The following is a 26,168-nucleotide window of genomic DNA, read 5'->3' on the forward strand; positions in this document are numbered from 1 at the left end:
CTACTGCAGCTGCTGCACTATACACTCTGATGCGCTGGTATCCTCTGTCTGAAGGATCTCTGGAAGGATCGAAGTTTCGTCAGTTTTGTGAAGCATTTAACTGCCCTTATCCAAGAATTCAGATTTATCTGTGGACAAGGACAGACTGAATTTTGTTTTCAGATTGGACTTTATGGAAGGAGATTTTGGAGAACTTGCTTATTTCCACTCGACTTTGAGGGGATGGGGTGGTCACGAAGGTCTGTGAATTTAAGAACTTTACTAGTGAATATTTTTCCACATAAGAGGATTCTTCAAGTTGTATTTACTGTAATGGACTAGTAATTTTTGTTGTTATAATCTTGCATCTTGTGTATCAATAACTTGCTTAAATACTGGTTGTCAGAATCTTAAGAAAGCTGGTAATGCCATCTCGGTGGTTATCACGAATTGATAAAAGGAGGGAATGAGAGTATGTATCGCGTATGAGCAGTTAGGGAAAGAGTTAAACTTTAAGTTTTGTGAAACAAAAGGTTCTGCTGAGCATGACTCAGATCAGGTAAGAACTTGCAGTTGACAGTGGGGTGCTGTAGGCAAGGGTAATGGGTTAACAAGGTGGAAAAGCATTCATTATGTAGAGCTTTTTAACAATATTGAAAGCATTGAGTATGTAAGATCAGTTTAATAAGGTGAGAAGTATTCATTATGTGAAGCCAGTTAAGGTTAAAAACATTGTAACAGCAGAAGGCTTAATCTTTACTATTGACACTCGCTGATTGTAACGGTCACCCAATCAATATGTATATTACCTTCTCTGGTTGTTCCTCCCTGTAAAATGAGTATATAATTAAGAAACTGCTGTTTGAGAGAGAAGACTGAGAATTCATGTCCCTGCGCACATGCGAACATGTCTCCCTCCAGAGCCAGGAATAAAGATGGAGGAGGTAGAACTATATATTGTGTTTCTAAGCGTAATGCTTCAACTGAAGGGGAGGGAAACAGGACGACAGTAGGTTTCCTTCTTTTTAAATACAGATTTGTTTTCATAGCGATTTAATTACAGTTGTCATAGTCGCCATTACAAAGACTAGTTTTCAATGCCAGACTGATTAATTTAAAATCCAACAGCAGCCAGAGTGGGATTTGTGTGCACCCAGAGCATTAGCATTGGGTCTTTGGGTTAATAGATCAGTGGCATTGTCACTGCACTACTATCTCCTTAGTTGCCCCTAAGAAATTATTTTTGACTCCTGTTGGTGCTTGCATTGAGAATTTTGATGTTTTGTCATCCATTTTGTCACCAGTTGTTTAATAAAATGTACTTAATCTTGTCGTTATAAGTGCAAACAGCTCTGAACATGAAATGTTGAAATTATTGGAAATTATCTGTCAAATAATCCAGATTGTGCTAAGAATTATGCTGGAAACTTGATGCTTAGCATCTCTTTCTCTTTCTTTGTACCTTTCCCTCACCCTGCCCTCTCAGTCTCTTTGCCATGCACAGAACACTTTTTTTATTTGGACGCCTAATACATATTAAGCTCTCCGCTTGAAAATAATTACTGTATGACTATCAACATTTGCATTTAAAAAATTGATTTTATTTTAGGTAAGCAGTTTTTTTTAAACTGGTGGCTGTTGTATAATTGTTTAATTCAGGGGGAAATGATGGTAATATCGCTAATGCACTCAGGATATGGATCAAATACCACCACACTTGGTGGAAGTGAACTGAGAATTATCCAGGGATAGAAAATCAAGTATAGGAACAAATGGTTGTTCTTAAGTTAGAAGGCTGTAACTCGGTACCACGTGGATCACAGCTAAACCACTAGCTATTCAATATATTTATCAATTATTAATGTTCAGATTTCGAGACCAAATGGAATATTTCCAGGTTTTCAGATGGCACAAAATTAGGTGGGTCTGAGAGTTGTGAAGAAGCTACAAGAGGCTTTAAAATGATTCATACAAGCTAATGAGTGGACAGAATATAGCAGTTAGAATACAAGATGGAGATATGGCAGGTTATCTAGTAGTAAAACGCTGTTGTAATGTGAGAGTGCCTCTCAGCACCAGGGACCTGGATTCAATTCCTGCCTCGGGCAACTGTCTGTGCGGAGTTGGCATGTTCTCCCTGTGTCTGCATGTGTTACCGCGCACAGTCCAAAGGTGTGCAGGTTAGGCGGATTAACCATGATAAATTGTTCATAGTGGCCAGGGATGTGTAGTTTAGCTGGGTCAGCCATGGGGATAAGGTAAGGGGGTTGGGCCTGGGTGGGGTGCTCTTCAGTGAGTCACTGTGGTCTTTGGCCGAATGCCTGTTTCCAAACTGCAGTGATTCTCTGAAAAGGAACCTGGAATATGCTTGTCCATCAGTCACACAGGTAATAGGTAAATGCAACAACTAGTTAGGAAGGCAAATGACATGCTTTATAGCAAGAGAATTTGAGTGCTGGAGGAAATAAACTTTAGATTAGATTAGATTACTTAGTGTGGAAACAGGCCCTTCGGCCCAACAAGTCCACACCAACCCTCCGAAGCGCACCCACCCAGACCCATTCCCCTACATTTACCCCTGCACCTAACACTACAGGCAATTCAGCGTGGCCAATTCACCTAATCTGCACATTTTTGGACTGTGGGAGGAAACCGGAGCACCCGGAGGAAACCCACGCAGACATGGGGAGAATGTGCAAACTCCACACGGTCAGCCGCCTGAGGCAGGAATTGAACCCGGATTGTAACTCTGTTACAGTTTCATGGAGCTTTGGCAAAACTGTGCAGTTTTAGTCTAATTACATAAAAAAGATAACCTTTTTTAGTTAGAGGGAGTTCACCAGAATGATTCCTGGCATGGCTGAACTTTCCTAATGAGTAAAGCCTGACACACGGTTATATTCTGTAGAGTTTAAAATAATAAAAGATGACATCATGGAAGCATCATCAGGAAGTAAGAATGAGATCTAGCATTGGAGTCTCAATCTCAGAATAAGAGGAGGCCATTTTTGGATGAAGTGAGGAATTTTTCTAGGGATGATGAATCATTGAATTTCTCTACCCTGTAAGGCAATGCCGATTGTTATTGAGTATATTCAATTCTGAAATTGATAGATTTGTTGATGTTAAAGATATTATGGCTATGGAAGTAATGTGGGAAAATTATTTTTGAAGCAAAAGATCAGCCATGATCTTGTCTCGGATATCATCTTGTAAAAGTTCAGAGCAAGCTCACTTTTTCAAATCTAAAAAGATATATCTATATCGTCATCCACTGAATTACTTCTGAAGTAGTGATCTTTCTTGGGGGAAATACTCTGATCATTTTGTGAAAATTAAAATCCATAATAGTTAACTGTTTTTAGAATGATCACATTTGGTGTATAGCCACAAAATGTCATTCTCCCTACCCTAAATTTATTATCTTCAGATGTATATCAGCTGATCTCAGAAGTGGTTATGGATTCCTCCATTGCTCTTTCTGTTAGGTCATTCCATTTCTTAAAATCATCTTTGTAATAAAATTTATCAATCCCTCACTTCAGAATCACAGAACCCATTTAAACTTATTAGAAGGCATGTGAGCTAGGATAGTTGGCAAATTTTTTCTGCCCTTTACAATTGTTACAAATTTATATACCTGAACTACAGTGCAAGCTAAAAGATTTAGCATTTTAACACAAGCTCAATGCCTCTAAAAACTACTGCCTCAGTACTGCAGTGTGTAGACAATGAGGCAATACCAGTTTTGCGGCACTTTGTGCAGTCTTCTGATTAAGATGTAAGGGTACTATTAGCTAAGCTACAAAAGGATTCCTTTTAACAAGTTAATTGTAACTAATTTTTAAATTGTTTTTTATTTCAGTAGTGAATTGACGGAGAAAAGAAAATGGCAGCAGAAACGCAAACCCTTAACTTTGGGCCTGAATGGTGAGGAATGTTTCCATATATTGTCATCAGCTATCTTTTGTTTTTGTTTAAATTATTCTGAAAACATGACTGTTAACAGTGAATGGTAGTCTCATTTTAAAGGAAGAATTGCATTTTGTATTCCAACTCTTGATCATTCTGTGCTGAGAAAATGTGTATTCAAAATGTAACCTGTATTTATTCAGACTGATGATGTTGATAGAAGTTGAGAATTTCATATTTTAGGATTACATAATCTGCAGAGAACATTCCGACTGGCTTTCAATTGATCAAAGGCTGGAGTCAAATCAAGTTAGAGTTTCTATCATTTTGGAGCTGTCAGAACATGCAACTTTGTAAATTTTACAAGAAAGAGCAGTACTGTTTAACATCTTTAACTCCAATTTAGTGAGGGTTCTATGCCTTTTCATGTTGTGCTTGCTTTTTCTTCAGTCACGAAAATAAAATGACTTAGTAATGCTAGAGATGGAAATGTGTTGCTGGAAAAGCGCAGCAGGCCAGGCAGCATCTAGGGAACAGGAGAATCGACGTTTCGGGCATTAGCCCTTCTTCAGGAATGGCTAATGCCCGAAACGTCGATTCTCCTGTTCCCTAGATGCTGCTTGGCCTGCTGCGCTTTTCCGGCAACACATTTCCATCTCTGATCTCCAGCATCTGCAGACCTCACTTTCTCCTAGTAATGCTAGAGACTACTTCAACATTACACCTGCTTACCAAGTTATAGTGGACAGTTTGATTAATCTGTTTGTAGTGTTAATGCAAGAGATAACCTTGAATGGGCAGGAATGAGCATTACTGGTAAAGCTAGCATTTGTCGCTCATCCTAAGGTGCCCTTGAGTTGTTGGCAGAGGGTCTTGACTTATTGTAGGTGCTCCCACACTGATGAGAGGAAAGAAGTTCCAGGATTTAACCCAGCACCAGTGAGGGAAGAGCAATACATTTCCAAATTAGGATGGTGTGTGGCTTAGGCAGAAAATTGCAATTGCTCCTGTTCTTGTGTATCTGCTGCTGTTGGGTATGGTAGATGCTATTGAAAGAGCCTTGGAGAGTTATTGCAGTTCATCTTGTAAATGGTACAATCTGGTAGTGGATGAGCTGTCAATCACAGGCTGGTTTGTCCTGATGGCGTTGATCTTGTATTATTGGAATGAAGGTCATTTGAAATAGGACACATCCTCATTTGTCACAACCAGCGTATAATACTGATGGATAACAGGATATTTTCAGATAGTGATACTTTTGAAAGGAGAAACAACAGATTGTGAACCTTGAATTATTGCTTGTTTTTGGGCTGCTGTATTGGCCCTCAATTGTAACTAAACATAAGTGGGCTGGTTTCTTTGCTTGTGGCATAATGCATTTACTGTTGCTTGTTGAGATTGTTACAATTTTAGATTATGACAAATCGAAGAAGCTAAAGAGTGTTTTAAGTATGTTCTTTTTTTTCTTGCAGGCTTCGTGCATTGTCAAGTGGTGGGAGTATTACCTCCCCACCCCTCTCACCAGCATTGCCAAAGTATAAATTAGCAGATTACCGTTATGGACGAGAAGAAATGCTAGCACTTTATGTAAAGGATCTCAAGGTATATCTTGGCAAGATCTAGTAAATTGAATGGTGAATGTTAAAAATTGATATAACTGATGGAATTGGTTGGAAACATTCTTATTTCTTTTTGTGATTTAATTTCTGGACTGTCTCTTAAATATTTAGTCTCAAATTCTTCCATGGCACATATTGAGCACATATTCTTAGGAAGGGATCCTTATTTTGGAATGTAAAACTTATCTTTTGGCTTTGGGAAAACATGGCATTTGAGTATATGTATTGGATGTAAATAACTATGAAGAATGCTCCTTCTCAACCTGTCCCCTTGCCTGAGGTGTAGTGACTGTCTGGTTAAATCATCACCAGTTGTATGCCTCTGATGGAAAGCAGCCCTACATTCTCGTAAATTAAAATACTTGGTTAACAATAGTAGATCAGGTTTGTCCTGCAAGTGGACTGATAATTTGTTTCTAGTAGTCAATGTCCCATTGTCTAAATCAGTGTTGCACCCTGAAGTCTTCCTCTTCCCTCAACTCAATTTGATCTGATGGCTTGGTTAAATTAATGAACAACGAACGTTCACTGGTTGCATTCTTCCCATGCTAATAGTTAGCTAATAGTAGGAAGCATCGACATGCTTAGTTTTTTAACATTTGTGTTTGAAAAGACTACAAATAATCAGCAAATGTAGAATTGTATACTAAATGACTGCTAAATTTAAGACATAAATTTTAAAATCTACAGCAAAATAAGAAATAAGAGCATCAAACCGCCCCCATGATTTACTTAGATCGTGACTGATTTTGTATTTCAATGCTATTTTTCCATGCTACCTCCATGTCCTTTGTCACTGGAATCTAGAAAGCTACTGATTTCTATCTTCAACATGATCTTCTACAGCCCTCCGAGGTAGCAAATTCCATGGATTCACAACAATTTTAGTAAAGAAATCCTCCTCATTTCCCTCCCAGTAAAATCTCAAACTTTTTTTATTTAGTCCCTTATTCTGACCAGTCCCAAAATTTTCTGGAATTCCTGGGAGGATTTTTTAACCTTCCTTTGTGAATGCAAGCTTAAGGTGTTTGTCTAGCTTCTGTGCCTTATGTCCCATTATAAATTGTTGTCTTGTTTTCTGCCTGCAGTGTGCCCAAAATTGTCTTGCTAATCTTCTCTTCTTTTCATACATCTAAGTTTTTATTGTCTCTTTATTATGTTTGTTGCTACTTTAAATTATGGTTTATTTGCTTAAGTTTCTTGGTCATCTCTGACTGTTAGTAATGATAGTAAAAGTTTCTTTCAATACATAAGAAACAAAAGAGAGGCAAAAGTAGAGATTGGGCCGCTCCAAATTGATGCTGAAAGGCTAGTGCTGGGAGATAAGGAAATAAATAAAGAACTTAATAAGTACTGTATGTCAGTCTTCACAGTGGAAGACATGAGTAATATTCCCAACAATTAAGGAGAGTCAGGGGCAAAGTTGAGTATGGTGACCATTACAAAGGAGAAAGTACTTGATAATCTAAAAGATCTAAAAACTAATAAACCTCCTGGCCCGGATTGGCTACATTCTAGAGTTCTGAGGGAGGTGGCTGAAGAAATAGTGGAGGCGTTGGTTGTAATCTTTCAAAAATCACTGGAGTCAGGGAAAGTCCCAGATGATTGGAAATTGCTGTTGTAAACCCCTTGTTCAAGAAAGGATCAAGACAAAAAATGGAAAATTATAGACAGGTTAGCCTAACCTCAGTTGTCGGTAAAATTCTAGAATACATAGTTAAGAATGAGACTTCTAAATTCTTGGAAGTGCAGGGTCGGATTAGAACAAGTCAGCATGGACTTAGTAAGGGGAGATCGTGCCTGACAAGCCTGTTAGAATTCATTGAAGAGGTAACAAGTAGGTTAGACCACGGAAACCCAGTGGATGTTATCTACCTAGACTTCCAAAAGGCCTTTGATAAGGTGCCTCACGGGAGGCTGCTGAGTAAGGGGAGGGCCCATCGTGTTCGACGTGGGCTACTGGCATGGTTTGAGGATTGGCTGTCTGACAAGGCAGAGAGCTGGGATAAAAGGTTCTTTTTTGGAATGGCAGCTGGTGACAAGTGGTGTCCCGCAGGGTTCAGTGTTGGGGCCGCAGCTGTTTACTTTATATATAAATGATCTGGATGAAAAGACTGGGGGCATTATGGCGAAGTTCGCCAATGATACAAAGTTAGGTGGACATGCAGGTAGTACTGAGGAAGTGGGGAGGCTACAGAAAGATTTAGATAGTTTAGGAGAGTGGTCCAAAAAATGGCTGATGAATTTCAATGTGAGCAAATGCGAGGTCTTGCACTTTGGACAAAAGAACACAGGCATGGACTATTTTATAAACGGTAAGAAAATTCATAAAGCCAAAGTACAAAGGGATCTGGGAGTGCTAGTGCAGGATTCTCTAAAGGTTGACTTGCAGGTTGAGTCCTTGATTAAGAAAACAAATGTAATGTTGTCATTTATTTCATGAGGATTGGAATATAAAAGCAGTGAGGTGCTACTGAGATTTTATAAAGCTCTAGTTAGGCCCCATTTAGAATACTGTGTCCCGCTTTGGGCCTCGCACCTCAGGAAGGACATACTGGCACTGGAGCGTGTCCAGTGGAGATTCACACGGATAATCCCTGGAATGGTAGGCCTAACATATGATGAACAGCTGAGGATCCTGGGATTATATTCGTTAGAGTTCAGAAGGTTGAGGGGAGATCTGATAGAAACTTACAAGATAATTCATGGCTTAGAAAGGGTAGATGCTGGAAAATTGTTTCTGTCAGGTGCGGATACTAGGACTTGTGGGCACAGCCTTAGAATTAGAGGGGGTCAATTTAGAACAGAAATGAGGAGACATTTCTTCAGCCAGAGAGTGGTGGGCCTGTGGAATTCACTGCCATGAAGTGCAGTGGAGGCTGGGACATTAAATGTCTTGAAGGCAGAGATTGATAAATTCTTAATCTCGCAAGGAATTAAGGGATACGGGGAGAGTGTGGGTAAGTGGCGTTGAAAGGCCAATCAGCCATGATTGAATGGCGGAGTGGACTCGATGGGCCGATTGGCCTTACTTCCACTCCTATTTCTTATGGTCTTAAGAATGTTCCCAAGCTGCCAGCTTAGTACCATTTTGGCAATATTCTGAGCCTCTTTGTTCTAATACAATGTTCACTTTTACGTTAGGAGAAAGTGAGGACTGCAGATGTTGGAGATCAGAGCTGAAAATGTGTTGCTGGAAAAGCGCAGCAGGTCAGGCAGCATCCAAGGAGCAGGAGAATCAACGTTTTGGGCATGAACTCTTCTTCAGGAATGTGTTCCTGAAGAAGGGCTCATGCCCGAAACGTCGATTCTCCTGCTCCTTGGATGCTGCCTGACCTGCGCTTTTCCAGCAACACATTTTCAGCTCACTTTTACGTTGGTCATGATTGGATCACTTTTCTGGCTGGTGATTCCTTTCTGAAAGAAATGTAAATTTGTTGTAAACTGTTCAAATTGCACAAGCCAGTTGCCAGTTTGTTGACTGCCATATCCTGCACTGCATGCACTTTCTGGTGTTGGGCTGTCTACAATCAGCTTCAGCTATTTTGTGAGTAAAGGAGCAGTATAAGCACCCGACACAATGAGTTTCGATATCTTATTTTTAAAAATTCAGTCAGTCCTTTCTCAATCCCTTTTAAAACATTCCATTTTCCATTTCAGTCTCCATCAAAAAATACAGAAGATGAAATGAAATGAAAATAATCCAAAATAGTGCTTGCTTTCACTTCATGATATGCTGCTTGTCCTTATCCCACAGTTGGCCGAATTGTCACTTTTGCTTTGACAAGTTCACTCATCTGGATTTATAACTAATTGACTTTTTGTAGCTGATCGAACAGTTCAGTCAGATAGTGTAAATGTTCTTTGCACACTTGACTGAAAGCAAACCAAATCATTTATGTAAAATACACAGTTACATTAACTTATTAACTATTAATAATAGTTCGAACTGTATTTTTTCATTCCAAACAGCACGATCTTCTATTGGTAATTTCCATCCGGTATTATCAAAGCCAGTTTTCTTTTTGGCTGTATCAGTCAATGGAACTTGCCAATATCCATTTAGATTTTGGTTATGAACCATGTGTTCAGTCTGTTTACTTCTATCCTCCAGTCTTGAAATAGGATATTTGTCTGCTTTTGTTACCATGTTGCCTTTGATAGGTAAAAAAGAATTGTTGTGGTTTTGTCACCATCGCAGTAAGTGAACTCTAGCTATGAGCACTAGATTTAATAATGTCATGGTCTTGATGTCCTTCCATTCTTGAGTTCAGTTTTCTGGATTGAGTTTAAGGATATTGCTTTATAGATAAAGCATTTGCTATATCAACATCATGAATAGTCAAAAAAAAAAATTATTTTTGGCCAGTGCATATAAGCCAATTTTGATTCTCGTCTTTGTAAGTCACATTGAACATTATCTGGAAGATATAAGCTATATAAACTTCTAAATATGTCTGAGTTATCCCATCTGATTGCTGAAAAGGGTCAATATTTTAACTTTCAATTTTTGATTCTTCAATTATTCTGATTTTTATTTTGCTTTCAATGCCTTTGATTATTGTAAATGTATTTTCTCCTGCGTATCGATCCCATCATCTTTTTAACATGACACACTTGTTGCTTCTTTCTTCCATCTTGCGTGCTGACTGCTTAATTTACATAGTTTTTAATTTGATAAGATCCATCGAGTCTGCACTGTCCCTCAGAGGAGCATTCCACCCAGATCTATCCCCCAATCCTGTCTGTATAAACCCACATTTACCACGGCTGATCCACCTAGCCTCTCACCCCTGGACGCTATGGGACAATTTAGCATGGCCAATCCACCTAACCTGCACATCTTTGGACTGTAGGTGGAAACCGGCCACTCAGAAACCCATGTAGAGATTGAGAGACTGTGCACACTTCACGCACAAACAGTCACTTAAGGCTGGAATCGAACCCGGATCCTTGGCGCTGTGAGGCAGCAGTGCTAACCACTGTGCAGCTTGTTTTGCTCTTTGCCCTTCCCCATTCTTCCCATCCCAAAAAATTCCAACTTTTAGATGCTGATCAAGTCGCTATCTCTTTCTCCTTCACTCCATGCACAACTCTTGCTCAGTGAATGCACAGCCCTTTAAAACATGCTTTTTTAAATCCTTCAATCCCCCTTTTTCCACTGGCACACACATTTGTTCAAAAGTTTAAATTCCCTTTTAATTTGTTCCAATTTACATGTTCGGCACCCTTCTAGTGCTTTTTGGCTAACTTGCATGCTGTGGTCAGTCCCTTTTGAAATTCAAAGCTCAGGCTGGCAGCATAGTCTCAACTTTGATTTATCAATTTCTCTTTAATCAAATAAACAATCAAGTACTTCAAAAGGATGGAATCCTGATCCTAATAACAAACGGTAACAAAGGAATTCTCTTATCCCAAGGATGTTATTGACAGAGTTCTAATCATAATCTTCAAAGTTTGATGCCATCTTTCCAGTGCCTTTGAAATTTTGTGTTTGACAGGCAGAAGATGCAAATTGTTTTATTCCTAAATTACTGGTAATTTCTTTGAATATTTGTGTAAAATTTCATCTTTAACCTGATTGGGGTAATCCATATCTCATTTAGAAAAAAATGAGCACTTTTCCAGTGACACTTTACACTAATTTTTCTAGCAGGCACTGCTTCAGGACATCTTGTAGAAGCATTTGTCATTGTTAAAAGATATCTATTTCCATTCCTGGTTATAGGTGTAGATTATGCACAATTTCGAGACCCTGTTAAATTGTTCTTCGAAGACTGGTATCAAATTGAAGGTGTAGGTTTAATTATTTGGGATTACCCCATTACCTGACGTGTATGGCATATCTAGCAAAGTTTGACCATATCTTTTATCTCATCTTAGCCAATAGAAATGTTTTCCCCATTGCCTGGCTGACTTACCATTGGAATTTTGAGAGTCACTTGCAAATTTTGTTACAATTTGAAGATGGCTTTCCACCTGATGGACCACTGCCTATTTTTCATTGGCTCCCTTTTCCTCACTAGTACTTTGTCTTCCAAGTAATAACATCCAGTCAATTTGGTGTAACTCTTTCAGTTAAAAATCGGTATGGTGCATTTCTGTAAAGATGATGAGCTAAACATATCAGATTCATTCTCTTTGCCTTCATCTTTTTTAGTTTCATTTTCAAAACATGTATTCTTTAAAAATGTAACTGAATTTCTGAATCATATCCCTGTTTCATCACCACCTCTTCTTCCTGTCTAATTCTTTGAAACTTGAGATCCTGTTGCAACACAGCCAGGAAGCAATCCAAGGTATTCCTCATGCCATGTTTCGATTTCTTTTACCTCTACTAGTTATTCAAACATGCCTAGTGTGACTGGTGTTCTTGAATCTGCCAGGTTATTTCCCAAAATTAAAATTTGTTCCTTCCACCGGAAATTGCTAAATTACTCCTACAAGACTTGGTTGTTAACTAATTGTCTCCTAATCCAGCTCTGTATAGTGAGACTGGTTTGTAACCTCCGCAAATGCCAACACTCAATCTTTTTATGCTTCATTTTCCCCTCGAAGATAAATAGTGTCAACAGCCAGCAACAGTGACTGACTTGCTCCAGTGTGACTCAATATTTTGAATAAAAACAAAATACTACTAGTGCTGAAAATCTTAAAGAAACAGAATACTGGAGAAACTCAGCCGGTCTGTAGAGAATGAAATCGAGTTAATGTTCCGAGTCTGGTATCACTCCTCTTCAGTAGAATACCTCTTCTATCTGCTATTTCGAAATTCTTCCATATCATAATTACCCTTACGTTCTCAATTTTTCTCTCGCTTTAGTGATCAAAGCCACTGATCTCATGGCATTACTTTGTCCTCTTGCAAATTCCACAGATGTCTGATTTAGGTTTGTTTCTTATTGTCATAGAATCATAGAGTTATACAACTTGAAAACAGACTGGTTGATCCAACTCATTTGTGCCGAACAGACATCCTAATCGGACCTAGTTCCATTTGCCAGCATTTCGTTCGTATCTCTGTAAACTATATACCCATCCAAATGCGTTTTAAGTGTTGTAATTGTACCTGCCTGCACCACTTTCTTGGCAGCTTGTTCCATACATGCACTACTCTCTGCATGAACAAATTACCCCTCTGGTCCTTTTTTAAATCTTGCCTCTCTCACCCTAAACTTATGCTGTTTAGGTTTGGGCTCCCCTACCCTAGAAAAAGGACCTTGTCTATCCATGCCCCTCATGATTTTATAAGGTCAGCCCTCAATTTCTGATGCTCAAGGGAAAAAATCCCTAGCCTGTTCAGCCTCTCCCTACAGCTCAAATGCTCCAGTCCTGACATTATCCTTGTAAATCTTTTCCGCGCTCAAGTTTAACAACATCCTTCCTGATGAAGGGTGACCAGAATTGTACAGTGTTCTAAACGTCATCTCGCTAATATCCTGTACAGCCACAACGTGACATCCCAACTCCTAAACTCAGTATTATGACCTGTGAAGGCAAGCGTGTCACTACCCTGTCCACCTGCAACTCCACTTTCATGGAATTATTCGCCTGCAACTCAGGTCTCTTTGTTTAGCAACACTTCTTTCAGCCCTGTCATTAACTGTATAAGTTCTGTCCTGATTTGCCTTACCAAAATGCCCGCATCTCACATTTATCTAAATTAAATTCCATCTACCTCTCTTTGGCCCATCTGTTCAAGGTCCTGTTGTACTCTGAGATCTTCTTCACTGTCCACTACACCACTAATTTTGGTGTCATCTGCAAACTTACTAACCATATCTCTTGTCTTCACGTCCAGATTATTTATATAAAATTATGAAAAGCAGTGGACCCAGTATTGATCCTTGCGGTACACCACTGGCCACAGGCCAGCTGTCCAAACAACAGTCCACCACCACCACACTGTCTCCTACCTTCAAGCCAATTTTGCATCCAGTTGGCTAGCTCCCCCGGATCGCATGTGATCTAACCTTATTATCCAGTCTACCATGCAGAACCTTGTCAAATGCTTTGAAATCCATATAGACAACGTCTACCACTCTGCCTTCGTCAATTTCTTTGTCACCTCTTCAAAAATACTCAGTCAAGTGAGACAAAACTTCCCATGCTCAAAGCCATGCTGACAATCCCTAATCAGTCCTTGCCTTTCCAAATGCATGCAAATCTTTCCCTCAGAATCCCCTCCAACAACTTACCTACCACTGATGTCAGGCTCACCGGTCAATGGTTCCCCTGGCTTTTCGCTACAGCCTTTCTTAAATAATGGAAGCACGTTAGTCAATTTCAAGTCTTCTAGCACCTTACCCATCGCTATCGATATTGCAAATATCTTAGTGAGGCACCCAGCAATCACTTCCCTAGCTTCCCACAAAATTCTGGGAACACCTGATCAGGTCCCAGGGATTTATCTATCTTTTGTATTTTAACACCAGAATCTCCTATCATGTAATATGAACTCTTTTCAAGACATCTCTATTTTTCTCCCCAATGTTCCCTAACTTCCATGTGCTTTCTCAATATTAAATACTGATGCAAAATATTCATTTAGTATCTCCCCAGTCTCCTGTGCTTCCACACATAGATGATCTTGTTGATCTTTATGGGGTCCCATTCTTTCCTTAGTTATTCTTTTGTCCTTCATGTATTTGTAGAATCTCTTTGGAATCTCCAAAGCTGTCTCATGTCCCCTTTTTGCCCTTCTGATTTCCCTCAAGTATACTCCTCCTGCTCTTATACTCTTTTGTTAGGGATTTACTTGATCCCAGCTGTCAATACCTGATGCCTGCCTCCTTTTTCTTGACTAGAGCCTTAATTTCTCTAGTCATCCAGCATTCCGTATACCTGACAGCCTTGTCATTCACACTAACAGGAACATATTATCTCCTGAGCTCTCATGATCTCATTTTTAAAGGCCTTGCAATTCCCAACCGTCCCTTTACTTACAAATAGCCTATGCCAAACAACTTGAAAGTTCCTGCCTAATACTGTCAAACATTTCCTTGCTCCAATTTGGAACTTTGACTTTTTGATCAGTTCTATCAACTATTTTAAAATTAATAGAATTATGATCACTTGCCCCAGAGTGCTCCCCCATTGACACCTCAGTCACTTGCCTTGCTTTATTTCCCAGCAGAACGTCAAGTATTGCTCCTTCTCTAGATACATCCACATAATGAATAAGAAAGTTTTTTTATCCACACTTAACAAATTCCTCCCTGTTTAAGCTCTGAACACTGTCCCAGTCAATGTTTGGAAAGTTAAAATCCCTGTACTATTAAAACTTTTTTTTTCCCTTACAGATATATGAAGTCCCCTTACATATTTGCTTCACAATTTCCCAATGATTATTGGGGACCTATAATGCAATCCCAACAAGGTGATCACCCCCTTCTTATTTTTAAGTTCCACCCATATAACTTCATTGGTTGATCTCCCAGGAATATCCTGCCTAAATACAGCATAACGTTCCCCCTAACCAAAAATGCCTCTTGCCCCTCTTTTCTTGCCTCCCTTTCTATCCTTTTAAAAAGCAACTCAACCTTGGAACCATTAAGCTGCCAGACCTGTCCACTCCCTCAGTTACATTTCTGTAATAGCGGCGTTGTCCCAGTCCCATGTTCCCAGCCATGCCCTGAGTTCAATACTTGCCCGGTTAGATCTCTTTCGTTGAAATAAATCCAGTTTAATTTATCAGTTTATCTCGTTCTCTGCCAAGCTCTTGTCTGCCTGACGGTTGGACTTGCTGCACCTATCTACTGTATCAGCCTGAGGTTTTTTTCCCTCACTATCACTTTGGGATAACTTAATACCAATCCTTACTAAAAAATCAATCAAGAGACAGATCACAGTATAAACATAAGAAAAAAAGTTGTCCTTACCTTATTCCCAATTATAAATTTACAGAAAAAAAACAGATTAAGGTTTAGAAGTTTTAGAAGTCTTGAAAATCGCTCACTTAGCTGATCAGGCTCAAAAAAACAAGGTCATATTCTTTTGTAGGTTCCGACTTTTTTTCTAAATCAAAGAAACCTTTTGCATTGCTGAGACTTCCCATGTTAGCCAGGAAACTTCCCTGCTTGTTTGTTGTTTTAGTGGAATCAGAATCCTCCTCTGAATTACTTCCACCTTCTTCTTTCCTTACTCTTAGTTTTCCTTTGGCCAAATCATGTCTAATAGCCCTGTCTCTTTGGGGTTCAAGTTTTTAAAATTCCTCCTTCCTTTGTTTTTCTTTGAATTCAAGTATTTTCATTTCTTTTTCTCCAACTCAAGATTTTCATTTCTAGCTATGTCTTACCTACTTTTGGCTGTGACACCTCAATTTCATGTTTCCCTTACTCCAATTCTAAATGTTGAATAATCGCTTGAAGAATCTCCTTACTACATCTTTACTTTTGCCTTCAATTTGTCTGCTAATGTTCTTAGTTTAACTGTAACCAGATATTTCAATCCACCTATAAATCTTGCACTTTCAGAAAACTGACAATATTGAAAGCCATCTTCAAAATTTGTGCCATGATCTTTATCTCACAGATCCTCCTTAAATCCAATGAAATCAAATCCTGCAAGAACAGGCACTTGATATCCCAGCTCATGTCGCTATTGACAAGTCAGATCCCAGCCTGAAATCTGGCTTGATGGATCATTTTGTTTTAAATTAACATAGTGGTCTTTCAGTGGAACACAAGTGTGCAAGGCTGCGTGTTTAACTTAAACAATAAAGCAAAATTTATTGTATAAAAGTAATGAAAATGAAATAGAACAAACCAATTCAATAGATTTTGAAACACAGCAGAATAACATCCTAACATCACTTTTTTCATTTTTTTGGATACCAGAGCGTTCCTCTTTCTATTCTCAAATAAATATAAAATTCTACATTTATTGAGATCCCCCATATTTATTATTTACTCTTGTAGCATGCATCCCTCATTTCCTAATTTATATTAGGTCCTACATTCCAACTACTGTTGGTAATGACCTGCACACAACTACACACTTGCTATCCCGTTCTGTGTCTTAGCTTCTCCCAAACTGACTGTATATTATGATTTTCTGATCTAAGATTCTCTCATTAATGTTTTGATCTTTTGCTAATGCTTGCTAAATGTTGAATACCCTTGAACTTTCTCATCCCTTATTGAACGTTCTCTGGCTGAATATGTCATTGATTTATTTAACTTGTAAGAATGCTGTTTGCATTCAGACTGCCTTTAATTCTTTCTGTGTATTACTTTAGTAACCTCTAGCTGCATCAGCAGGTGTGCTCTGAAGTTTGTATCCTCCGTATGTTCCTGCGTCACTTTGATTGCCATTTCCCTCACTGCTGCTTTGCTGTTTTACTTTGTCAAGATTGTGGTTCAGGTTTTAAGGTTGCTTACTGAGCTGGAAGATTTGTTTTCAGATGTTTCGTCACCGTGCTAGGTAACATCATTGGTGACCTTCAGTTGAAGCACTGGTATACTGTCCTGCTTTCTATTTGTGTATCTTGGTCTGTTGTAGTGCGTGATAACACTTTGGTGGTTCTTCTGAAAGGTTGGTAAATGGGGTCCAAATTCATGTGTGTTGATAGAGTTCTGGTTTGAATGGCAGGCTTCTAGGAATTCCAGTGCATGTCTTTGTTTAGCCTGCCCTAGGATGGATGGATTGTCCCACTCTAACTGGTGTTCCTCGTCTGTGTGTAAGGATATGAGTGATAGTTGGTCATGTCTTTTGGTGGCTAGTTGGTGCTAATGTATCCTGGTGGGTAATTTCCTTTGTATCTTGGTCTGTTGCAGTATATATAAAATACCCTGCAGGATATTTTATATATATTGCAACAGACAAGTGATATTATCCACCACAACAGACCAAGACAAACAAATAAAAAGCGGGACAGTACACCAGTGCTTCAACGTAAGCTCACTGATAATGTTACCCTAGCATGGTGATGAAACATCTGAGAACAAATTTTCCAGCTCAGCGAGCAAACTTACAACCTGATTTCAAGAAACCATTTGAATACCTGAGTAAGGTAGTAACCTCCAGTAAACTAAGAACATTAGCAGACATTATAATGTCAGTGTCTGCAGCGTTTTTCAGCCACGTTCAGATCCTCAAGGCCTGACTCTTGACCAAATGAGTGTGATTTTAAATCGCTAGGCCATTTTGCACATGGACAGCTTTGTGTAGCTATTTTCAGGTTGAGGCATCCTTTTGATGTCTTGCACGAAGGAATAGCTGGACATACTGTTGCAGTCAATATACTAATTTGCTCATAATTTTTGTTTCTACTTGTTTAGTTTTAACTTCCACATTTTAAAATCTGACTGTGCAGCAAGTAGTTGTACTGGCTCCAGTCTTGTCTATAATCCTTTATTTAAAGCAGGCATGTAAAACAAAACTGTCTGTTTCATTCTATTTAGCACTTCAATTTTATTATCTAATTTAGATTCCTGTAGATCTAACTGATAAGGAGTTTCTTCCTATTTTACAAGAGGAGCCCCTACCACCTTTAGCACTTGTGCCATTTACAGAAGAAGAACAGGTGAGTGATTTATGATGATACAAATAATTATTTTCCTTTTAAAGGGGATTGGCTTTTTATTTACTCTGTTCTGTATACAATGTTTGTGGAACTTTTAAGGATGGTGTACTGTTAATTTTTAGCAATCCAGTGTTGTTCCATGTTAGTTAGGATTATATTAGCTCTACAAATATCAGCCTGTTGGGCCTGATACATAAATGGGCAGGAAGGAGGAAAGGAATAGTGACCAAAAAGCTGCATATTACAGTGATGCTTATGTAAATCAAGCAGACCTATTTATGATGTAGAAGTAAATCTTATCTAAAATATCTTTTGTTACTAGAATTAATGATTTTGTTCAAAGCAATTTGAGAAAATATTTTTTGAGGTCATTTCAAATTAACTTACCTTGAGTCATAGCTATAGGCTAAGTGAAGACATTTTCCTGAATGAAAATATGCCTTTTTAGTTAAATCAATATGAATGAGTGTATTGCTATTAGTTGGAACTGGATATAGTATATTGCCTAGATTTGAGATGTTTCTCAGGTGTTTAAGGTTCAATATCATTGAAATAAATAATTCTTCAGACTTCACTTGTAACAATCACAAAATAATACATTAATTGGCTTAATTTTGTTTTTTATTTAAACCCATTAGAGAAATTTTTCTATGTCTGTAAATAGTACAGCAGTACTGAGATTAATGGGACGAGGTGGAGGAACTGTGGTTGGGGCACCAAGAGGTAGAAGTTCCTCAAGAGGTAGAGGTAAGTGTAAAAAACTTAATATTCAGTATTTGAATGTGCCACTTGATGGGCTCAACAATTTATACAGCTCCATTCCAATGTGTAATAAAAACTGAAAACACTGGAAATACTCAGTAGATCTGGCAGCGCCTGTGGGAATGTTTTGAGTTGAGTATGCTTCTTCAGAATTGTGTTCAGAAGATTCATATTCAATTCGAAATGTTAAGTCTGTACCTCTTTGATGCTTCCAGGCCTGCTGAGGTTTTTTAGCGCTTTGTTTTTACCTTTGGTATCGACAGAATTTTGCTTTTATTTCAGTGACCATGTATATTGTGCTTGAGTGATAAGTAATGATAGCAGTAAGAACGGAATTTGCCGCAAGTGTTTCCATTAAAACGCTTCAGGAGTAATGTAAAACTTTTTTTGTTTTTCTACTTTGATACCCAGTATTGACATCAAGTACTCCCAGGTGAGGTACAGCATGGGCCAGATGCAAAGTAAAGGACCATGTACAACATATATTTGGGCCAGGACAATAAGAGGTAGACATATTTTATTTCCTGCTGAGTGGAATATGGTATTTGTTCAACATGTAACTAAGCAGCCAAATTTGGACTACTTTCCTCTGAATTTCTAACAATGCTATGAGAAAGCACACAGAAAAATGTTTTGAGAGGTTAGGATTTAGAATGTACTGCCTAGTAGCATGACAGATACTGATCCAATAGTTGTTAAATAAGAATTTGAGAAACACCTAAAAGGGACAATATATTGCAAGGATATGGAGAAAGGATGGGATTAACTGTATTGCTGTTCAAAAGAGCTGAGCAATCTTGATGGGCTAAATAGCCCCTTTCTTTACTATACCATTCTTTGCTTCTTAATTAAGTGCCTGTGGTGTTTTATTGCCTGACCGTTCTGCATTGTCAGCTGTTAAAGTAAAATCTTCTAGTGCTATCCTGGTCCAATAAACGAAAGAAAATAAACAATATAAAATAGAGCAGAACAAAGTCCTGTTCAGAAGTTAGGTCCTTTTTTCACCAGTACTTGTATTTATCAATTACATTTGTGTGTGTAATTTATACTTTGTGCAGCCCAGTGATTATTTCTCCCTAAGGATACTCAGTACAACTAAATGGGCCTGTGCCTCGTAGTGGTAAACTCAGTGTTGACATCATTACTGCTTTGATTCAGACAATCCTCAGGAGGTCTGCATGTGGGTGAAGTGATATAGAAATCCAGAAATTCTGTGTTTCTCTAAAGCCTTTGCTTTTGTCAATTTCCATAAGTGCAATTAGGACAGTCAGAATGCCAAAGATGTTCATCTTTACACCATTAGTCAGACTGCAAAAACCTTTAAAGGCAGCATCTTATTGAATGAGTTGAACCTATGTTTTTGATAAGTGTTCTAAATTGATTATTAAATATTGTCCAGAACATCCTATATATTCAGGAATGCTATATTTCTCCATTAAGGAATGGAAACCCACATTTTTGGTAGAAATTTGATTTAAAATGCTTAACAATCACAACAGGTTATGGTCCAACAGGTTTATTTGAAAGTACAAACTTTCGGAGTGCTGCTCCTTTATCATCAGGAAGCCAGCGACCTGATTTGCCCATCTCCCCCTAAACTCTTTCCTATTCATATTCCCATTCAGATGCCTTTTTAAATGTTGTAATTATACCAGCCTCCACCCACTCCGTTGGAAGCTCAATCCATACACACCCCACCCTCTGCGTGAAAACGTTGCCCCTTAGGTTCTTTTTAAATTGTTCCCCTCTCATCATAAACCTATGCCCTCGAGTTTTGGTCACCCCTACCGTTGATTCTTTACCCTATCTATGCCCCTCATGATTTTATAAACTTCTATAAAGTCACCCCTCCGCCTCCTATACTCTAAGGAAAATAGCTCCAGCCTACTCGGCCTCTCCCTATTACTCAAACCCTCCAACCGTGGCAACATCTTTTTATAACTTTTCTGAACCCTCTCGAGTTTCACACCATGTTTCCCGTAGCAGGGAGACCAGAATCTCGCACAGTATTCCAGTAGTGGCCTAACCAATGTCCTGTACAGCCACAACATGACCACCTAACTCCTAATGTACTGACGAATAAAGGCAAGCATTCCAAACGCTGCCTTCACTATACTGTGTCTACCTGTGACTCTACTTACAAGGTACTATGAACCTGCCCTCCAAGGTCTCTTTGTTCAGCTACCTTTCCCAGGATCTTACCATTAAGTGTAATGCCCTAATCTGCCTTTCCAAAATGCAGCACCTCAAATTTATCTAAATTCAACTCCATCAGGCACTCCTTGGCCCACCAGCCCATCTGATCAAGGTTCCGTTGTTCTGAGGTAACTTTCTTAGCTGTCCACTTCACCACCAGTTTTGATGTCATCTGCAAATTTACTAACCATACCTCCTGTCTTCATATATAAATCATTTATATAAATGACAAAAAACAGCAGACCCAGCACCGATCCTTGTGACACACTGATGGGTCACAGGCCTCAACTCTGAAAAACAACCCTCCACCACCATCCTCTGTCTTATACCTTTGAGCCAGTTCTGAATTGAAATGGTTAGTTGTCCCTGTATTCCGTGTGATGTAACTTTGCTAACCCGTCTACCGTGAGGAACCTTGTCGTGTGCCTTACTGAAGTCCATTTAGGTCACATCCACTGCTCTGCCTTCATCAATCCACTTTGTTACTTTAAAAAAACTCAAGTCAGTGAGACACAGCTTCCAACGCACAAAGCCATGTTGATTATCCCTAATCAATCCTTGCCTTTCCAATACATGTAAATTCTGTCTCTCAGGATCCCTTCCAACAGCTTGCCCACTACCGATGTCAGGGTCACCGGTCTGTAGTTCCCTGGCTTTTCCTTATGACTGACCTTAAATAGTAGGACCATGTTAGCCAACCTTCTGGCACCTTACCTGTGGCTTTTGATGATACACATGTCCCAGCAAGGGGCCCAGCAATCACTTCCCTAGCTTCCCACAGATTTCTAGGTTACACCTGATCGGGTCATGGGGATTTATACACCTTTATGCGTTTTAAGCCGTTCAACGCCACCACCTCTGTAATATGGACATTATGTGGCTATTTATTTTCTCCAGTTTTCTAGCCTCCATAAGCTTCTCCACAGTAAACACTGATGCACCATACTCCTATCATATCTCCCCATCTCCTGCGGTTCCACACATTAGTGGCCTTGTTAATCTTTGAGGGGCCCTATTCTCTCCCTAGGTTTTGTCCTTAATAAATTTGTCTAATCTCTTTAAATTCTCCTTAACCCTATTTGCCAAAGCGATCTCATGTCCCCTTTTTGTCCTCCTGATTTCTCTCTTAAGTTTCCCTCTTCTACTGTCTATATACTCTTTTAAGAATTTACTCGATCCCTGCTGTCTCTGTCTGGCATATGCTTCCTCCATTTTTCTTAACCAAAACCTCACTTTTTTTAGGTCATCCAGCATTCCCTACTCTTCACAGCCTTGCCCTTCACCCAAACAGGAGCATATTTTCTCTCGACTCTTGTTATTTCATGTTTGAAGGCTTCCTACTTCCCAGCCATTCCTTTGCTTTCAAGTATCTGCTCCCAATCAACTTTTGAAGGTTCTTGTCCAATACTGTCAAAGTTAGCCTTCCTGTAATTTAGAACTTTAGCTTTTAGATCTGGTCTTTCCTTTTCCATCTCTATTTTGAAACTGAGAATTATGAACATTGACCCCCAAAGTGCTTCACCACTGACACCTCAGTCACCTGCCTTGCCTTATTTCTGAAAGTGTAGGTCAAGTTTCTCCAGTAGGTACATCCATATACTAAATCAGAAAATTTTGTTGTGCGCACTTAACAAATTTCTCTCCATCCAAGCCCTTAATACTGTGGCAGTTCGAGTGTATGTTTAGAAATTTAAAATTTCCTACTATTACCAGTCTATTTTTTTCAGATAACTGAGATCTCTTTACAAATTTGCTTCTTAATTTCCTGCTGATTATTTGGGGGGGGGTCTATAGTACAATCCCAATAAGGTGATCATCTCATTCTTATTTCTCAGTTCCACCCAAATAACTTCCCTGGATGTACTCGGGAATATCCTCCCTAAGTACAGCAGTAATGTTATCCCTAATCAACTCACTCCTCTCTTGTCCCCTTTTCTATCCTTCCTGTAGCATCTATACCCTGGAACATTAAGCTGCCAGTTCTGTACATCCCTGAGCCACATTTCTGTAATCGCAATGATATCCCAGTCCCAAGTTTTCAGCCATGGCCTGAGTTCATCTGCCTTACCTGTCATGCTTCTTGCAATTGAAAAAAGTACAGCTTAATTTATCAGTCCTACTTTGTTCTCTGCTGTGTTCCTGTCTGCCCTGATCGTTTCAGTACTATCTCCCTGGCCTCAGCATCTGTAGCAAATCTCCCTGCCAGTATATTAGCCCCCTTCCAAATCAGATGCACCTCATCTTTCTTGTACAGGTTATTTTACTATTTACTGGTTTCTTGGTTTATTGTCTGAGAGTTTTCCTTGCTTGCTGACATCAATATAGTCAGATGTCTGGAAATGCCCTTGGCTTGGCACAAAATATAACCTAACCTGAGGAAAGGAGGAATCCACCGATTGGTGGATGTTAGTGAGCAGCTTTCTTTTGAGTCAGCAATGAGTGCAGTAGCTTTGTTAATTGTAAAACCAGCCCAGATTGTTCCTTAAACATTTGTGATTAAAATGAGTTGTTTATATCCGCCATCAAGTTAAGAATTGTTTAGTTTGCATTAACCTCCATTTTATAAGTTAAATGTTTCATTTATGTATTTATTTTGGGCAGGAATAGGTGTGCTCAGTTGTTAAGAATCTTCATTACAGGCTGGGCTTCAGTCTTGATTTAAAGTGGAATTTATTTCAATGTAAACTTTTGTATCTATTCAGTTAAATAACCTTCAAGAAAATGATAGAGCATTTAACCGGTTAACTCTGTGTTTAACAGCCTTGGATTCAAATTAGAAAGCTCTGCTTCATGTCATATGCCTTCAGTACCATGTTGCCAAAATGCATCCATTAGTTTAATATTGGAATGAGTTAAATGGTCAAGGAATGACTTTGGCTTCCAGTATTTACCGTAGAATACGTTGATAGCTCAGATAAAAACAAAGTGTTAATTTTCTGCCACTGATATTTTATATACCATGGAATAGTTCGTCTGTATCTTGTCTGCAACATACCATAAAAAGGTGAAGCAAGAGACTCCTGGGATCAGGTTAAAGTAAATTTCAGTTAATGACGTTGAGTGCACAGATCAATGTGTAGCAGACAAATTTAGCTACATGAATTTATATTTATGATACATGAGTTGCCACAATTTAGTTTGCATGTATTTCCTGATCAATGTGTCTTGCTTCACTATTTACTTCCTTAGTGCCATATCAGACTTCTCTTTTTAATGGCAGATTAGCATCTGGTATACATAGTTTAGTAATATGTGTATGTAGTATTAACGGCATGTCACTAGGTGTCATCATTGGAATGATTTACTGAATCAGTGAAACTTCAGCATATACAAATGCAAGTTAGCATGCACATCCTCATAGTAGAAATTTGAAAATTATTTTAAAATAAAGCTATGGATTCAAGTCCTGTATGCTGCAGAGATGCATAAATTGAACAGAGATGCATAAATTGAACAAGTGTCTTGGTGGTTCACTTGTCTTGAGCTCACACTTTAGATTTGATGATTATAATGTTGCATTGTTAGAGGTATTGTCTTTTCATTTGATTAGATTATTTCGATTATTTACAGTGTGGAAACAGGCCCTTCGGCCCAACAAGTCCACACTGACCTTCCAAAGAGCAACCCACCCAGACCCATTCCCCTACATTTCCTAGTTCAAATGTCTTTTGATTGCTAAACTGAGGCCCTGCTCAGTTCAGGTTGATAAGAATTCTGTGACTCAGCTTAAAGAAAGGCAGGCATATTTTCTTGTGCATTGGCCAACCCTTGTTCCTCAATCAACTCTAGTAAAGAAAGCTCTTTATGCATATTGACATATTTCCCCATAATGTAAGAGAGGGTGCACTTCAAAAGTACTTCATTGGGTATGAAGTGTTTTAGAATATTCTGATGATATAGCAGTGAAGACTCTAGAAATAGTCAGCAGCCCTGAGTAACATTAATGAGGAGAGACACAGTCCTTGTGGAGGCAAAGTCTGCCTTCACAGTAAGGGTATCCTCCTCCATGTTGTGATGGTTTTTAAACAGATCTAACAACTCCAGGCTAGGCATCCATGAGATGTATGGTCCATTAGCAGAATTATATTCGACATCAATATGTAACCTCGTGACCTTGTAAATTTCCAAATCTAGCACCACAGTGCCAGTAGATCACCCTGCTTCATGAAAAGTGCAGGAGGGCTTATCAGGTACAGAACTAGGCATACCTAAATTTGAGCTATAAACTCATTGCACTTTCAACACAGAAATTGCATGCCAAAAAGTCTAAGTAGCATACATTAGACAGAACTGAATGGTCCCTCTGCAGTCTTGCCATATCCAGCCATGCATGATGGTAAGCAATTAAACAACTAACAGAAGGAAACGGCTTCAGAAATATCTCCTCATTTTTGAGTGAGGCCAGCATATCAGTATATTTAAAAAAAAAACACAGAGGCATTTGTAAACATGTATCCTGAAGTGCAAAGTGGATGATGATCCAGCTTTGCTTCCTCCAAGGTTGTGGCCTTGACCATAGTTCAGCAATGGACACATGCTGCAGAACTAGCTATGTCCCTTGCGTAGCCTTTCCCCAACACTGGCAACTACCTGACAAATTGGAAGATTGCCCTGGTATGTCAGGTCCATAGAAAGAAAGCTAAAATCAATCCAGCATATTACTGCCATATTAGTCTACTCTTGCTTATCAAAGTGATGCAAGATGTTGTCAACGATGTTGTCAGTCAATACTCACTAATGTTCAGTTTAGAATCTACTAAGCTCATTCAACTCTTGACCTCCTAAAACCTTGTTCTAGATGTGGATAAAGTAGTTAACTAAGGGATAGTGCATGTGATTGTCTTTGATACTATATGACCGAGTATGCCACAAAGATTCCTAGTGAAGCTGGAGTCTGGGATTTAAAGGGCTAATCACTGTACTGAATAGAGTTATATCAAGTATAATGTCAGATGGTTATGGTTGTTGGAGGCCAAGCATCACAACCACAGGGTATCATTTCAGGTATTCTTCAGAGTAGTGTTCTTTACCTGATCACCTTGCCTTCATTGTCAGGTCAGACATATAATGTTCAGCACCCTTTGCAACTCTTCAAATGCAGAAGAACTTTGACAATATTGAGGCATAGGCTGATAGGTGGGAAGTGACATTTGTGCCACATGACTACCAAGTAA

General features: G+C 38.9%; 1 protein-coding gene across 2 annotated transcripts in view; it reads left to right on the top strand.

Moving 5' to 3' along the window:
• Positions 1–26,168, top strand: part of gigyf2 (GRB10 interacting GYF protein 2) — a 254,103-nt gene that overhangs the window by 26,518 nt on the left and 201,417 nt on the right. Inside the window, exons 2-5 of one of the 2 annotated variants that reach the window (XM_087993722.1) lie at positions 3,845–3,909; positions 5,364–5,493; positions 17,941–18,036; positions 18,675–18,783. In XM_087993722.1, coding sequence (XP_087849848.1) covers positions 3,869–3,909; positions 5,364–5,493; positions 17,941–18,036; positions 18,675–18,783 — 376 coding nt within the window. In that variant the 5' untranslated portion in view covers positions 3,845–3,868. The remainder of the gene's footprint in view (positions 1–3,844; positions 3,910–5,363; positions 5,494–17,940; positions 18,037–18,674; positions 18,784–26,168) is intronic. The other variant, XM_087993723.1, reaches the window with a different exon arrangement.

This window comes from Chiloscyllium plagiosum, unplaced genomic scaffold (genome assembly GCF_037043375.1).
Source record: "Chiloscyllium plagiosum isolate Xiang-an unplaced genomic scaffold, Cpla_swu_hap1 HiC_scaffold_13, whole genome shotgun sequence".
Taxonomy (NCBI): Eukaryota; Metazoa; Chordata; class Chondrichthyes; order Orectolobiformes; family Hemiscylliidae; genus Chiloscyllium; species Chiloscyllium plagiosum.